The sequence below is a fragment of the Pristiophorus japonicus genome, chromosome 13 (assembly GCF_044704955.1).
Source record: "Pristiophorus japonicus isolate sPriJap1 chromosome 13, sPriJap1.hap1, whole genome shotgun sequence".
Taxonomy (NCBI): Eukaryota; Metazoa; Chordata; class Chondrichthyes; family Pristiophoridae; genus Pristiophorus; species Pristiophorus japonicus.
In genome coordinates this window covers 153,133,412-153,151,372 of record NC_091989.1, presented here as the reverse complement: position 1 = coordinate 153,151,372, position 17,961 = coordinate 153,133,412, and the positions used below count along the sequence as shown (strand labels likewise).

General features: G+C 45.1%; 1 protein-coding gene across 1 annotated transcript in view; it reads left to right on the top strand.

The window, feature by feature from the left end:
- Positions 1 to 17,961, top strand: part of cpne7 (copine VII) — a 224,295-nt gene that overhangs the window by 157,222 nt on the left and 49,112 nt on the right. Inside the window, exons 4-6 of the mRNA XM_070896982.1 lie at positions 12,742 to 12,816; positions 14,154 to 14,237; positions 16,928 to 17,017. Of these exons, the coding sequence (XP_070753083.1) occupies positions 12,742 to 12,816; positions 14,154 to 14,237; positions 16,928 to 17,017 (249 nt within the window). The remainder of the gene's footprint in view (positions 1 to 12,741; positions 12,817 to 14,153; positions 14,238 to 16,927; positions 17,018 to 17,961) is intronic.

The window sequence follows — 17,961 nt, the reverse complement described above, 5'->3', positions numbered from 1 at the left end:
TTACAGAGAGAATAGAGAATAAGTTGAGAAGTAGGCAAGAAAGGAACATTGAATATCGAGAAAATTAATTAGCAAAGGTGAACTGGGAGGAGATGAAGTGAATGGTAAATCAGTACTAATAAAAAGAAAATATAAAGATGAAAGAAAATATTGACAGAGACATAAGAATGGGCTGTAAAACAAAGAGAATATCTGCATTATGAAACCAATGTTTCAACCGAAGGACTGGTAGGATTTGGCTTTTTACTGTACCATAACTGTTAAGTCTTCAGTGTCTCATCTTAGCAAATGTTACTGTGGATGAATTAACTAAAATGGACCAATTGGCCTCCCTCATCTGTAATTATTCTGTGTATATTTATTATAATATGCTCTTTTGTTATATAATCTATCCAAAATGAGCATTTCAATAATAAATGATCTTTCCAAATGGGTTGTTTAATAAGGATGAATTAAAGGGGTATTAACAACTAATTATTATTAAATTGACTCTATTTTCACCATGTGGTTGTTACATGTTTGAATGTTAGGGCGAATTTTCTCCTTGCCACAGCATGTATATTGCTTACTGTTTGAATGAAGAGCTCAAAGGCCTTGCACAAAAGTTTAAAAGTTGAGAAATTAGAATTAAATAGGAAATTCAAACAGAACCATTTCGCACAAATGGTAATTGATATGGTAGGCTAATCCTGAATAGTCGCTATTCCCTTGAATAGTCTTATTAGTTATTGTCAAGGCACCCTTTATTGTCTGTCTCTAACTCTGTTAGAGTTTGGACAGAAGAAGTAAGCAAAATGTAATAGATTTTCATGTTACAGTCAAATAAGAACATAAAGTTGGCATGTTTTCTTATAGTTGACTGTGTACATGGCTTGGAATCTTTTAGCAATGCCATTGCTAATTCATAGTTTTTTAACATCAGGATAGGATGGGTTGGTGAATGGCAGCAATAATGTTGGTAGAAATGGTAGTGGAAGTCTCAATGAGAATAAGTTAATGCAACTCTGGGATAGTAGCCAGAGAAGATAGGCCCTATAGAAGTGGATAGATTAGATTGGGACTAGATGAAGAGAATGCATAGGAGGATGACTATGGTCTGGTCTGAATTGGTTATTTTTGTTGTAGTAAAATGACTTGAAACTTTGTTTTCCTTGTACCCTTCTCTTGCACTATTCAATACTTTGGGGGGAAACGAATACAAATGGAACAAAAGAGCACTGCGGTTTTGCGTACCACGCATAAAATTAATGTTCTAATACTATCACTTTGTACAGCAATTGGTGGCAGCTGATGTTCAACTCAGAATAGATATAAAATAGAATAGAATATAAAATAGAAAAAAATAAAGCAGTCTTTGGAGGAAAAGAGGACGTTTCTGGTAAATACTTAGAGAAATGGAGCAAAAAGATCTGTGGTCAAACAACTTGCATGCACTGAAATTAATTTTCAAAGTGGAATTGTATCAAAGCAGAAACAACCTTGACAGAGTTGACATGTCCCTTTTGATGGCTGTGCATGGTGCTTCTCCCCCGGCCCCCCACCACTTACTCTTGATGGCAACACTCAAGCACGGAAGCTAAGTGGATGCCAATTACTATTTGCACCGAATCAAGCAAATTGCACTTTGCTGTTTCACACCCCTAATGAGTCATAAACCAGGACAAATGCAGGGAGTTAGCAAGTTATTCCTGGATGACCTTTATTATTGTTTACCTCTCTTCCACAGACAGAGTGCCTGTAATTAAAGGGGAGCTCATGGGTCACTTTTTAAAATTTGCTTTATTACATACAGATTGCAATGTGCCGTGTACAACAGAAACAACAAGTCATTGAGGCTTTATAAGCTGCTGCCACAGGCCGATTAAGGGTCCTGTCTGGAACAGTTATTTTCTGCCACCTATGTGGTGCCATAACAGCTGTAAGGAAAAGGGTTAAACCAACGGCTCACAATGCAATTTACTGGGATCTACAAAGCTAACCTAAAGCCGATGAGAAAATGAGAGAGATTTGCAGCTTGCTGCCTGGGAGTAAAACTGGGGTTGTGATTTGGCTGTTATAGAATCATAGAATCATAGAACTTTACAGCACGGAAAGAGGCCATTTTGGCCCATGGTGTCCGCGCCGGCCGACCTAGAGCTATCCAGCCTAATCCCACTTTCCAGCTCTTGGTCCATAGCTTTGTAGGTTACGGCACTTTAAGTGCACATCCAGGAACTTTTTAAATGTGATGAGGCTTTCTGCCTCTGCCACCTTTTCAGGCAGTGAGTTCCAGACCCCCACTACCCTCTGGGTGAAGACATTTCCTCTCGTATCTCCTTTAAACCTCCCCCAATTGCATTAAATCTATGTCCCCTGGTTGTTGACCCCTCCGCCAAGGGAAACAGGTCCTTCTTATCCGCCCTATCCAGGCCCCTCATAATTTTATACACCTAAATCAGGTCTCCCCTTAGCCTCCTTTGTTCCAAAGAAAACAGACCTAGCATCTCCAATCTTTCCCCATAGCCAAAATTCTCCAGTTCAGGCAACATTCTTGTAAATCTCCTCTGCACCCTTTCCAGTGCAATCACATTTTTCCTGTAATGTGGTGACCAGATCTGCACACAGTACTGCAGCTGCGGCCTAACCAGTGTTTTATACAGTTCAAGCATAACGTCATTGCTCTTGTATTCCATGCCTCAACTAATAAAAACAAGCATTCCGTATGCCTGCTTAACCACCTTATCTACCTGGCCTGCAACCTTCAGGGATCTGTGGACCTGCACTCCAAGGTCCCTTTGTTCCTCTACACTTTTCAGTGTCGTACCATTTAATGTGTATTCCCTTTCCTTGTTAGCCCTCCCCAAATGCATTACCTCACATTTCTCCGGATTGAATTCCATTTGCCACTGTTCTGCCCACCTGATCAGTACATTGATATCTTCCTGCAGTCTGCAGCTTTCTTCTTCATTATCAACCACACAATATATTTTAGTTTCATCTGCAAACTTCTTAATCATACCCCCTACATTCAGGTCCAAGTCATTGATATATACCACCAAAAGCAAGGGGCCCAACACTGAGCTCTGCGGAACCCCACTGGATACAGCCTTCCATCAACTATTACCCTTTGCTTCCGGCCTCTGAGCCAATTTTGGATCCAACTTGCCACTTTGCCCTGGCTTTTACTTTCGTGACCAGTCTGCCATGTGGGGCCTTATCAAAAGCTTTGCTAAAATCCATATACACTACAGCATACGTACTGCCCTCATCGAACTCCTGGTTACCTCCTCAAAAAATTCAATCAAGTTAGTCAGATTCGACCTTTTCTTAACAAATCCATGCTGACTGTCCTTGATAAATTTGTGTCTTTCCAAATAAAGATTTATCCTGTCCCTCAGGTTTTTTCCAATAATTTTCCCACTACTGAGTTTAGGCTGACTAGCCTGTAGTTACGCGGTCTATCCCTTTCTCCCTTTTTAAATAAAGGTACAACATTAGCAGTCCTCCAGTCCTCTGGCATCACACCTGTAGCCAGAGAGGACTGGAAAATGATGGTCAGAACCTCTGCTATTGCCTCTTTTGCTTCTCTTAATAGCCTGGGATACATTTCATCTGGGCCTGGGGGTTTATCCACTTTCGAAGCTGCTAAGCCACTTAATACTTCCTCTCTCATTATGTTTATCTCGTCTCAAGTTATGTTGCTGCTTCCTTTTCAAGAATGCCTTGCGCTTGCGGCTTATTAGCTCCTGGATCTCCTTTTGTTCTCGTCAAGCCAGTCTTTGGGCTGGATTTTCGCAACCTTCCGCCGGGTTTTTCGGCAGGAGTTTGCCGTTTTAGGCAGGAAACGGTGTGGCGGGATATTCCCTGAAGTCTTGTACCGGCGTTTTGAAATACCACTGGGGAGCGGACCGCCAGCATGAAAGACTGGAAAAAGCGCTTACATCCGATATTTGGCTCAGCGGTCACCCGTAGATGGGACCAAAGAAAATGCTGAGGAAAAATCTGTTGGTGCAGTTCTTGGAATGGCAGTAGCTATGAAACCCTGCAAAAAAGGTAAGTTAAAGTTTTTACTTTTAAATTCTTTGGCAGCGATTCGCTAGAAACGGGTCTTGTGAATGTTTTGTGATTTTTTTAATTTTTTGTTTTTTGGGAAAAAAAAATGTGTGTTTTTCCCCTCCCTTGGCCCAACTCGCAGCAGTATCAGCCTCGGAAAAAAGTTGCAGAAAATTCGTGGCTTGTGCCGCGAATCTTCATTCGACACTGATTTTTCCCGCTGGGCATTATTTTTCCCCTTTTTCCCCGAATGTTTGACTCGAAACCATAGCGGAGTCATAGCGTTTTTTTTTTCTGCCATCAAAACCGTTATGATCCAAAACCGAATTTCTAGCCTTTGGTGTTTCCTGGTCGAGTGACCGAGCGTCTCTGCACAGGTGCCTTGAGGGCAGACCAGATGCTGCAAACACACTGTGTCTCTGGGTCACTGGGACTATATGCTTCAGAGACATGGACTATGTACAGCAGGCACCTCAAATCACTGGTGAAGTACCACCAACTGGAGAAGTCCGCAAGATCCTGCAAATCCATTGGCAGGATAGGCGCACCAGCATTAGTGTCCTCGCCCAGGCCAACATCTCCAGCATCGAAGCACTGACCATGCTCGATCAGCTCCGTTGGATCGGTTACATCGTCCACATGCCCGATACGAGACTCCCAAAACAAGCGCTTTACTCGGAGCTCCGACACGGCAAGCGGGCCCCAGATGGGCAGAGGCATCGCTTCAAGGACACCCTCAAAGACTCACCGACACCTGGGAATCCCTGGCCCAAGACTGCTCAAAGTGGAGGAGAAGCATTCAGGAAGGCGCCGAACACCTCGAGTCTCATCGCCAGGAGCAAGCTGAAGCCAAGCGTAGACAGCGAAAGGAGCGCACGGCAACCCAAGCACCCACCCACCCGTCCCTCTAACCACCATCTGCCCCACGTGTGACAGAGACTGTAGGTCCCGCATTGGACTCATCAGTCACCTGAGAACTCATTTTTAGTGTGGAACCAAGTCACCCTCGACTCTGAGAGACTGCCTAAGAAGAAGCAGGATATTTATCTCATCTAATATTTCACACTCCTCCTCCTTCTTGCAAAGTCCGCATTGTCCCTCTCTCTTTTGAAAACATACGCAAAGTATTCATTAAGAATCATACCCATATCTTCTGCCTCCACACACAGATTTCCTTTATGGCCTCCAATAGGCCCCAATCTTTCTCTAGTTATCCTCTTGCCCTTAATGTATTTATAAAACATCTTTGGGTTTCCCCTGATTTTACTTGCCAACATTCTTTCATGCTCTCTCTTTGCTTTCCTGATATCTTTTTTAATTGCACTTCTTATACTTGGTCGGTCGAGGAGGCGGGAGCTCGGAGCAGCGCGAGTCCGGGGTCGGCGAGAGGTGTACCGGTGCAGCTGCAGCGGGGACAGAAGGCAAAAAAGTAAAAAGAAATCGAAAGGTGATGTCACAGCCAAGGGGGTAAGTGATTGGCTGGTGATTGGTAAGTAGTTTTTCTTTTTCTTTTCTATTTCAGTAAGGAACCTTTAGCATTGTTGTTGTCAATTTAAGTTAATCTAGGGGTTAAGTCATGGCAGGAGAGCTCGGACGCGTGTTATGCTCCTCCTGTACCATGTGGGAAATCAGGGACGCCTCCGGTGTCCCTGATGACTACGTGTGCGGGAAGTGTATCCGCCTGCAGCTCCTGACGGACCGCGTTGCTGAGAATGACGTGAATAGCACGTTTAGTGGTTGGTCTTACCACAGGTAAAGGGTACACTGCCAGATAGGGAATGGAAGACCAGCAGGAAGAGCAGTGCAAGGAAGGTAGTGCAGGGGTCCCCTGCGGTCATCCCCCTGCAAAACAGATACACCGCTTTGGGTACTGTTGAGGGGGATGACTCATCAGGGGAGGGCAGCAGCAGCCAGGTTCACCTTATGATGATAGATTGAGTAGACTGGGTCTTTATTCGTTGGAGTTCAGAAGGATGAGGGGTGATCTTATAGAAACATTTAAAATAATGAAAGGGATAGACAAGATCGAGGCAGGGAGGTTGTTTCCACTGGTCGGAGAGACTAGAACTAGGGGGCACAGCCTCAAAATACGGGGGAGCCAATTTAAAACTGAGTTGAGAAGGAATTTCTTCTCCCAGAGGGTTGTGAATCTGTGGAATTCTCTGCCCAAGGAAGCAGTTGAGGCTAGCTCATTGAATGTATTCAAATCACAGATAGATAGATTTTTAACCAATAAGGGAAGTTAAGGTTATGGGGAGCAGGCGGGTAAGTGGAGCTGAGTCCATGGCCAGATCAGCCATGATCTTGTTGAATGGCGGAGCAGGCTCGAGGGGCTAGATGGCCTACTCCTGTTCCTAATTCTTATGTTCTTATGTTCTTATGTAAACCTCCAGAGATCAAAAAAACAGTACTGCAAACTTAGATGTGGATCTAGTTTTTCTGTTCCTGCCTTAGAGTGCGTACACTTTGTGGAGTGGGGTGGAAGTGTAGGAGCTATTCCAAAAGATTCAAAAACAAATCTAAAAGTGTCATCTCACCCTATTACCTCTTTGGAATTATTATCAAATACTATACTAGTGATTACTGAAGTTATTTCATGAGTGTGAAAGACACATAACTTAGGAACTCTGCAGAGTGGGAGTTTAGTTATGACAATCTATCAAAAGTGAAAGGACAAAAGTAATCATTCATTGTCAGCAATCCATTCTGTTATGTGGGGTTTATTTTTTCAGTTGGTCACTTTCTTGCCTTCGAGTTAGATAATTGTTGGTTCTAGCAACATTACAAGCGTCAGTATGTCTTTTCTTACCTGGAAAAACAGGTGGCCAGTAATTGAAAATTGGGGGGTGTTGGCATCTTGGCCACCCCATTATTGCCCAATGCCATTATGATCAATTTTCAGGCGGGCACTATACATGCGTGAATATGGAAATTAGTGTCTTATACCAGTTCCAGGACCTTGATTGCAATTTTAAGGTACAAAAGGTGAACAACCTCATCAATGATCCTTAAAGGGACCGCTGAAAGCCGCTCAAAATACTTCTCCTGGGTCCCTAAAAATCTCCAGCCCATTTGAGGCACCCCTGTCTGCTAAGGCTTGACCTACCAGTCAACTCAGTGTGGGGTGAGGGTCATTCCCCACCATTCCAGAACCCATTGCCAACCTGCAGCCCTATGGCCAGTTGCAGCCTCCAAGCCATGACAATGTGGCCCTCAAAGTGCAGGCAACTCAATCCTATTTACCTTTATATTTATTATTCACTGGTTTGTGCTGTTTAAGTTTTCTGGACCAGAAGTTTGGAAAGGGTTGTTTTAATGTCGTTGGTGAATAAATCATGAATCATGATTCAGAACATCAAGACTTATTAATATCAGCAACTTGAGATAAATGGGAACATATCTTAAACGTAATAGGTGGTCCCCCCCGAGGCTCCATGATAAGCATCTATGCGATCATAGGAACATAGGAACAGGTGTAGGCCATTAAGCTCCTCCAGCCTGTTCTGCCATTCAATTGGATGATGGCTGATCTGTTCCTTAACTCCATTTACCTCCTTTGTTCCATATCATTTGATACCTTTACCTAACAAAAATCTATCAGTCTTAGTATCAACTGTGTCTCAATGAGTAGCACTCTGCCCTCTGAGTCAGAAGGTTGTGGGTTCAAGTTCCCACCTCAAAGACTTGAGTACAAAAATCTAGGCTGACACTCCAGGGCAGTATTGAGGGAGCACTACACTGTCGGAGGTACTGTCTTTCGGATGAGACGTTAAACTGAGACCACATCTGCTTTCTCAGGTGGACGTAAAAGATCCAATGGCACTATTTCGAAGAAGAGCAGGGGAGTTCTCCCCTGTATCCTGCCCAATATTTAGCCCTCAGCTCACGTCACTGAAGCAGATTATTTAGCCATTATCACATTGCTGTTTGTGGGAGCTTGCTTTGCGCAAATTGGCTGCAGCATTTCCTGCATTACAACAGTGTCTGCACTTCAAAAGTACTTCATTGGTTGTAAAGGATTTTAGGACATTCTGAGGTTGTGAATGGCGCTATATAAATGCATATCTATCTATTTTTCCTTCCTTCCACTATCCTTCCTGCCTTCCACTATACTTTGCGTGAGAAAATGCTTCCTGATCTTACTGCTAATTGGCCTAGCTCTCTCGTTCTAGATTCCCCCATCAATAATCTCCCAAATTACATAAAACTGAAAATAGCTGTCCAAATTATGCTAAGTATGCTTGCACTGGTGCATATTTAAACCAGTATGGAAATTACAGAGTGGAAATTTCAGAGCAGATTTCCCATGCAGGAGAGCAGGAGCAAATAGCACGATATAATGCAGGCATTAAGATGGCCAGGAAGGGCACTTGGATTCAGGTTGTGCAGGCGTGAGTGTCAAATTGGAGCTATAATGAGCAAGGCAACAGGGATGACAGAGATATATTGAGTGGGTGGGAGGGGAATTCAAAGGTACGTCAAGTAGGATGAGGGAATTGAAGCTATGTTAAGCAGGCAGGCAGGAAAGACAAAGAGCTTACAAGGAAAGTTCTTTGTCCGCTAGGGGCATAATAATGTATTCTAAGTGTTTACCAAATTATGATATGCATTTTTCTTTTACAACGTTACCCTCATTATAACACGCTTGCGTGTACTAGGATTTCTGAATTGTTTATAGCTCCTGCTCAAGTAGAAAGTCCCCTATATATGTTTTTTTTATAGTTCCCAAATAGCCTTACAAAAACTTCATTTATAGTAGTTTTGGCTGTCCTGCTACATTGACTTCATATAAAAGCCTTTTAACAAATTATTTGAAAACACAATGGCCCAGATTTTGCAGTCAGCAGCGAAGGAACAATGCTGACCATTCATTACACAGACTTTCTAAGGGTTTTTACACTAGAAATCCAAAACATCGAAGCACCCACTACAGGGGATCCTGGGACCTGTGTGAACAGGGAAAGCAACGGTGTATCTCCTTAACCAATTAGATTGAAGAATCCGTACCGAGACATGCAGGCCCCGGTATTGATAGGGACGGGTTTTGTAAGCGGAGAGGCTGAGTTTTGGTGGGGAAACCCGGTTTCCCCACATGTTGTGGAGTGTTGACTCCATAGTGTGTGTATTTCTTTTTACAGTGGGATCCCCGCCTGGCAGTCAGCCTGATTGACAGGCTTGGATTCCCGTCAGGTGGGGAGCACTCTGGAACAGGCCACAGGTCCAGGTAAGTAGCCTGCAGTGGTACTGGGAGCATTGCGGGGGGGAGGATTTGATCCCCAAATCCGGCGAGGTGGGGTCAGGTCCATTGTGTTTTTTTTTGTATAGTCTGATTGAGGGGATTGTCTGATTCAAGGAGAAAAAGGTTAGCTTGGGGGGGCCGGGGGGAAGCACTCCTGTTCTTCCTGACCCACAAGCAGTGCTATGAAGGCACTTGCCTTCTCTCCGAAGCTGTCCTCGCCCCCTTGAGCTGCCGAGTTTCCTGAGGCCTGGGAAACACGGCCGGCCAGGTTAAACCTGTAAAACCGGTTAAATCTCAAACTGCCAGCCTCATTAAGATATTTAAAATGCCAACCTGCTTTCTGGGAGCAGGTTGACTTCCCACTCCTTGTTCTGCCTCTGTTAAACCTGGAAGTGGGCGAGCTGCAAGCAGGTTTGTCGGGTTTGAGATTTTTAAAACATTTAACATTTCCCCTAACCCGACCATTTTTGGAGTAAAAATTCACCTCGCAGTGTCTGAACCAGGAAGTGTCAGTTAGGATAGTTAATTGAATGGCAAATCATGTACAGAAAGTGAAACAAAGAGAGGGAAAGAAAGAATGGGTTAAGAGAGAGATAAAAGAGACTGCAAGAAAAAGTGGAAAAAAAAAATTATTTACATTTGTTAAAATCTGAAGGAATGAGACTCCACACTTGTAAAAGTTAATTTCCAGTTCCAGAGAAGTTGTTTGGCAGTAATTAAGATTGATTGTGCTGTGAAAATGTCATTTGCACTTGAATGGGCAAACCCTACCTTGTTCTGCCGTGTTTAGTGGGTACCTTTCATGTAAATACTGCAATTTCATGCCATTCCATGCGTTTCAATGTCGAGTCTCTTGGCGAGATACTGATACAATGCAGCTTTTTAGTAGGAGCAAGGTAACTTCCTGATTTTTGCGTCTAACTGCGCATGTGCGGTCGCTGAAAGTTGCTGTCTGATTTACTCTTTAATAACGGTGAGCCCTGATAGCCTCACTATTATTTCTACTGCAAAATCAATGAGATGACAGAAAATGTTTTGAAATACATCATTAAATCACATATATAATTACAGATGCAGCGTCCCAAATCCAGAACCCTCGGGACCGAGGCCGTTCCGGATTCCGCGTTTTCCGGAATTTGGAACGTCCTTCTGACGTCACGAACCTGGAAACACCCTGAGCCCAGGTTCAGATATTTCCGGATTTTGGAACATCAGGAAAGGGAGGGGGGGGGTTGCTCTCCGAGGAGCTGTTCAGGTTGCCGGCCCTTTCCAGGAGGTCGTCGGGCAGGGCCCAGCCACCGAGGAGCTGTTCGGGAGGGCCCTGCCACCGTGCAAATGTTCAGGCGGGCCCCACCACCGTGGAAGTGTTTGGGTGGACCCCGCCGAGGTGGAGCTGTTCGGGCGGGCCCTGCCACCGAGGAGCTGTTCAGGCGGGCCCTGCCACCAGGAGCTGTTCGGGCGGGCCCTGCCACCGTGGAAGTGTTTGGGTGGGCCCCGCTGAGGTGGAGCTGTTCAGGCGGGCCCTGCCACCGAGGAGCTGTTCGGGCGGGCCCCGCCACCGTGGAAGTGTTCGGGTGGGCCCTGCCACCGAGGAGCTGTTCGGGCGGGCCCTGCCTCCGAGGAGCTGTTCGGGCGGGCCCCACCACCGTGGAAGTGTTCGGGTGGGCCCTGCCACCGAGGAGCTGTTCGGGCGGGACCTGCCACCGAGGAGCTATTCAGGCGGGCCCTGCCACCGAGGAGCTGTTCAGGCGGGCCCTGCCACCGTGGAAGTGTTTGGGTGGGCCCCGCTGAGGTGGAGCTGTTTGGGCGGGCCCTGCCTCCGAGGAAGTGTTCGGGCGGGCCCTGCCACCGAGGAAGTGTTCGGGCGGGCCCTGCCACCGAGCAGCTGTTCAGGCGGGCCCTGCCACCGAGGAGCTGTTCGGGTGGGCCCTGCCACCGAGGAGCTGTTCGGGCGGGCCCTGCCACCGAGGAGCTGTTCGGGCGGGCCCCGCCACCGAGGAGCTGTTCGGGTGGGCCCTGCCACCGAGGAGCTGTTCGGGTGGGCCCTGCCACCGAGGAAGTGTTCGGGCGGGCCCTGCCACCGAGCAGCTGTTCAGGCGGGCCCCGCCACCGAGGAGCTGTTCGGGCGGGCCCCGCCACCGAGGAGCTGTTCGGGCGGGCCCCGCCACCGAGGAGCTGTTCGGGCGGGCCCTGCCACCGAGGAAGTGTTCGGGCGGGCCCTGCCACCGAGCAGCTGTTCAGGCGGGCCCTGCCACCGAGGAGCTGTTCGGGCGGGCCCTGCCACCGAGGAGCTGTTCGGGCGGGCTCTGCCACCGAGCAGCTGTTCAGGTGGGCCCTGCCACCGAGGAGCTGTTCGGGCGGGCCCCGCCACCGAGGAGCTGTTCGAGCGGGCCCTGCCACCGAGGAGCTGTTCGGGCGGGCCCCGCCACCGAGGAGCTGTTCGGGCGGGCTCTGCCACCGAGGAGCTGTTGGGGCGGGCCCTGCCACCGAGGAGCTGTTCGAGCGGGCCCTGCCACCGAGGAGCTGTTCGGGCGGGCCCTGCCACCGTGGAAGTGTTCGGGTGGGCCCTGCCACCGTGCAAGTGTTTGGGCGGGCCCTGTCACCGAGGAGCTGTTCGGGCGGGCCCCGCCACCGTGGAAGTGTTTGGGTGGGCCCTGCCACCGAGGAGCTGTTCGGGCGGGCCCTGCCACCGTGGAAGTGTTTGGGTGGGCCCCGCTGAGGTGGAGCTGTTCGGGCGGGCCCTGCCACCGAGCAGCTGTTCAGGCGGGCCCTGCCACCGAGGAGCTGTTCGGTCGGGCCCTGCCACCGAGGAGCTATTCAGGTGGGCCCTGCCACCGAGGAGCTGTTCGGGTGGGCCCTGCCACCGTGGACGTGTTCGGGTGGGCCCTGCCACCGAGGAGCTGTTCGGGCGGGCCCCGCCACCGTGGAAGTGTTCGGGCGGGCCCTGCCACCGTGGAAGTGTTCAGGCGGGCCCCTCCACTAAGGAAGTGTTTGGGCGGCCAGTGGGCCGTGTCACAGAGGATGTGTTGGAGCGGGCCGGTGAGGAGGCCCCGAGGTAAGGGCAGCGGCATTGAGCGGGGCGAGGCGAGTGGCGGTGGGGTAAGGTCAGCGACGGCAAGGTGAGGCCCGAGGTCGGGCAGCTGCGGGGCCCCGAGGTCGGCAGGGTCAGCGGGTCTGGATTCTGGAACATTTTACGGATTCCGGACGACCCCGTCACTAATCGGTCTGGATTTCGGAACATTCCGGATTCCGGACCTCCGGATTTTGGGACGCTCAACCTGAATTATTATAATGTATGGTTCTAATTCTTTTCTCCTTGAACAACAAAAAGTTTCACAAATTCTTCAGCCTTTCTTTAACACAAGCTGTACTGTCACAAAATCTATTGTGCAAGCTGCAAAATTAATCTAATTCATAAGCGTAAAGCATACCAACTATTGGGCTTTATTTGTTCCTGTCTGTGTTTACAGGTTATTGCAGAGGAAATAAGTGGAAACAATGGCTATGTGGAATTCGCCTTCTGTGCTAAGAAACTGGATGATAAGGTACTGTGAATTCTCAAGCAGTGGATTTAACGGAAAATATAAAACAAGCACTTTATAAAATGGTTCTTCTCAATTGTGCGAAACATTCCTTTTGACTGTCCGATCTAGTTTGCATAAATCTCTGAAATGTTTAAAAGAAAGGCTCCTTTTAAAGTTATCATTTCTTTTTGAAGACCTGATAAAGCGGAATATCCATATCAGATCTGTACAACACATTTACTGTACTCAAGAGACGTGATAATTAAACTTTGATGGTTTGTTGATTCCGAATAACCTTATGTGCAATAGTGATTTCCACCAACTACCATTCACGCTTTAATAAAAGTTGCATATTTAGTTCCACATGACAGCCAATGCTACATTTTAATCAGTCTATTGACAGCTGATTTTGGAGGAGGAATCAAAAGGATTTCAATGATGAAAACAAACAGATTTGAACATGATCAAAACTAAAGAGGGGAGAATTTCCACGCTGTTTTCAGTGTAATTTTAATGCACATTAAGGGCTACTAATGTTTTGTGGCAGGAAAATAGGATGGATGTTATGTTTATCAGTTTTCCGCCTCAAAGAATGGATTCTCCCGAATTCCCTTGTGTTTCTGGCCCATTGAGCAGATAATTTAAATATATGAGGGCCTGTTTCCTGGTTTTACACTCACAAAGCACCCCCGGTAACTTAAGGGGTGAATCTCCTTGGGGCTTCTCCCTTTCACCACCATAACGTCAGCGGACATTCGGGGGTAATCCTGTTTACACGTGTAAACGGGGTTTCAACCAAACCACTGCCAAAGCTTTGGTGGCAGGAGTGGGAGCGGACCCAAGGAAATTCACCCCCTTGGATTCCGAAAGATGCAGCTGATGCCAGGATCGACTGAGACAGGCTGAAGTAAGGGATTTTTGAGCCAGAAGTATGTAAATCAGCTGACCCAGGAGCCCTTGTGTAAATACCACTCCAAACCACCGGTGGGCACCAGTCTTTTATCATTGGTTTCACAGCGATGTAACTTCTGCCATGGCAATTCACCCATAGTATTTCTCATTTAACTAGGGAATCATGAATACTACAGTGTTGTAAGCAGGATTGCAATATTATGCAGCACAAAATAACAAGGCTATATTATACCTTTATTGATGTGAAATGTAATTTCCCATATATCTTCTATTTGCATAAGTGACCCAAATATATTTGCATTTTCTTTTCTGTATTCTCTGTCTCTATTGCTCTAATTAATGTTGCGTTCCATCTAAAATTAGGTTGGCTTATCTGTCCCATCTATCTTTTCAAAAAAAGGCAACACAGCTCAGTAACAGTGGATTTTTCATTCATATCATTACAGGATCTTTTCAGCAAATCAGACCCTTTTCTGGAGATATACAGGATTAATGATGATGAGTCTGAGCAACTTGTCTACAGGACAGAGGTGTGTAAAAGGCTGAAGAGGAATACCCAGGGTTACTATATAGAGCACAATCCATAGGGGGCAAAAATAAAAATGTTCTCTTAAATATGATTTGAAGTTGAAATTGATATGGAATATGAAATCTCAAGCTAATGAGTAAATATATTTAAAGTGATGGCACCAGAGCCATGTAATCCATTCAGATAAGAAAATAATAATAGAAAATATTCATTCAAAGATAGTGATTTTATCTAACTGCAATATTTTATAGCTCTTTAAATAAAACATTACTGGACTATCGCGTTCTCAGTTCCTAATATCAATTTCAACTTCTAGCCTTGACTGACAATTTTGCTTGAGTCTTGCCAAGCGAACGAGGCTGCCGATCATACTGGGGTTGTCTGGATGAGGGAGGGGAAAGTGCCTGAAAAGTGTACCCTGAGCTGTGCTCCGAGGTCACTCAGTCAAAGGACAGCTTGGACTCATGGACCAGAGTATCCAGTACCTCTGAACAAGGAAGACAGCTTGGGGGCTAATTTAAAACAGGAAAAAAATACACTTTTAAGGTTTTTAATTATTTCAATCATATAAATTAAACATCGTGGTCTATACAACAATTAGGCATCGACAGTTTGATCAATGGTTTTGTTGGTGCTATCCTGGCGCAACGCTGTAGCGATCTATAGGAAACCACCTTTATTCTCGGCAGTTTTCTCGGTGGTTAAGGGGAAACTAAGTAAAACGGGCGGTTTTTAAAAAATTTAATCCGAGGCTGTGGTTGGGCCGAGGGAGGGGGGAAAACTTGGAAAAAAAAATTTTCACTAAAAAAAAATACAACGGTAAAAAGCATTCCCAAGACACTTTTACACCTAATCGGCGTTTAAAATTTAAAAAAAAATATATAAAGAACCTTTAACTTACCTTTTTTTGCAGAGTACTCGCCTACCACCCTGTCAAAGCAGCTTCCACAGGGCGGTTCCCTCAGCGATCTGGACGGGCTTCCATTGAAGCTAAACTTACGCCATAGCGATTTTCTCATGTTGGCTGTTTGGTCCCGGCGGGCGTTTTCTGATTTGGGCGATACCACCAAAAAACACTGGGGAAACTTTCGCTGGGCGGAAAAAGAACTGTACCGCCAAGAAAATCGCCGAGAACCCGCCGAAAATGATAGGAAAGTTTAGCCCTGAGTCTCCTTCAAAAGAGTCTCATTATTAGTGATCTTATACATTTTGTTGAGGTCTGGAGCACTTTCATCACTTTTTACAAATTCAAATCTGTGTACCTTTGCTGTGCAAAATCTCTCACATAACTGGAACAAACAAGCTTTCTACAATTAAATAGTGTTGGACAAAACATTTAACAAAACAGGCATTACATTTCATAATTTAAACCCAGAAAGACAAATTCTACAGTGATAGAGACTACTTTGATGTTAACAAGGCTGCAAAATAATGACACTAACAAAGAAATTTTAGTGCACTTGTCACTCAAACCTAGCAGTCTGGTGTAATGTGCATCACTTTTGTTGCCAGAATAATAATTAAATCCCTTTAATTCCCCACTTATGAAGTAGGGGAGCTGCAAAGGCAAATGAATTAATTCTACTACTAGTCTAAAAAGACTCCATTTTAGATGATTATGTATGGCAGTCCTTATCAAAGCTGTCAATAACAGAACTAAATCATTTTCCAAACGGCTTATTATCATTTTTTGACATGAAGAATAATTCAGTTTGCAATTTGTGTCAGCTTAGGATATGCATTTACATAACTGTTGGAATATTTTTTCAAATCTAGTTAAAATGTGCAGTGCTGTCTTCAGATTTTAAAGGGAAATACAGAAAGGTGAGTTCGTAGAATTTATACCAGCCCAACATGGCAAGGGGAGGCAATTAAAATGTTGAGATGAGGAGACATGTTTTTACACAGCGACTTATGATCTGGAATGCATTGCCTGAAAGGTTGGTGGAAGCAGATTCAATAATAACTTTCAAAATGGAATTGGATAAATACTTGAAGGGGAAAATGTGCAGGGCTATGGGCAAAGGGCAGGGGAATGAAACTAATTGGATAGCTCTTTCAAAGAGCCGGCACAAGCATAATGGGCTGAATGGCCTCCTACTGTGCTGTGATCTTTCAATGATTCTAAAACACTTCTTTCTGTATTTCCCTTTAAATCTGCAGATCTTTAAAAACTTGTGTGCATGTAAAATGTGTGTTATTTAAGAGTTAATAACCTATTTAAAATAAACTAGGTAATAGGATATATAGGAATTTTATATGAGTGCATTAACCAACTCATTGTAAACGATGAAACTAATCGCTATAATTTTTTAATTGGCAAATCACTTGTTATAGTTTAAATATGAAAGAATTTTGACAAAACAAAATTCTACCAATAATTCAGTTTGAGTTCGTGGAGCATGAATAGTAATGAAAAGTGAATTTAATTCTGCGGCCAACCAATTAATCATTGAGCAAGAATTGACTAGTTTTCTAGAGCAAGGGTAGAAGTAACTCTCGGCATTGTTTTTAACCAGTTGGTTCACACGCTCATGTAAAATATTGTTTAAAATAATTGTTATGGCTAGATCGGCAGTGTTACAATGGAGCCATCAGAACCGCACACAGTAAGTACCCCTTGCTTTTGATTTGTATGGCAAATTTGACTAGTACTCAGTGAGATATTGAGAGGTTTCTTTGCTTCTCTAGGTTATCAAGAACAACTTGAATCCTGTCTGGGAGGCCTTTAAAGTTTCTCTGAGCTCACTTTGTAGTTGTGATGAAAAGAGACAGCTAAAGGTACAGATTGGTGTAGAATGCTGACTTCTACATGATCAGCCAAATTAACACATAACATGATGCATGGTACAACTGAAGACAGTGTTCAGAACAGAATGTACAGGCAACTCTCGATTATCCGCACACAGATGCAACAGGAAACCGTTGTAACGGCATTTAAAATTCCGTGTGTGTGACGTCACTTTGAAACTCTGATGTTCCTTTCGAATGTTGCCTGTTGAACTTTGCTTTTAAGCGCTCTGCCTTGCCTTAGCTCCCGCTGCTGCTCACAGACAGGTCCACTGCCTCTCATAATTCATTAAAATGCCACGAAAATTACAAGAAGTAATCAACAAGCCTAATGGTCTTTAGATCTAGAGGACTAGAATTCAAGGATTAGAAGATACGCTACAGCTATGGGTTAGAGCACACCTGCAGTACTGTAAGCATTAACTGTAATGTCAACTCGCTCTAACAGAGAAATCGTTTACCCGGCATAGCCCAATCCCCGAGGGACCCGGATAATCGAGAGATGCCTGTATTATTATTGTTTGTTTTTGTAAACTCACCATGTTAACTATACCTGGACAAAAGTTAGGTTAATCCTAATTATTTCCTTGCAACTTATTTCTCTTGCTGACATCTGACAGTACTGAATCAGGATCAACAGTAGTCCGCAATACATTGAAGTAGATTTTCGACTTGTTGCACGGGTGTAAAACTAACATTGCAGATTATATATTGCCCATTATAAAACATATCAGCTTTTTATATTTCCCATTGAAATCAATAGCAAGTTAAAAATCTACCTCATTATATCAAGGTAAACATATTGGCCCGGAAATTGGTCCTCTACTTCCCGTAGGCGCTCACCAGAAAATAGTTAAAAAGCTTCGCATCTACCTTTTCCTGCTGCATCCACCAGAGATCTCGGTCCTGAGGCCTCCTCTTCTTGCACAATGGAA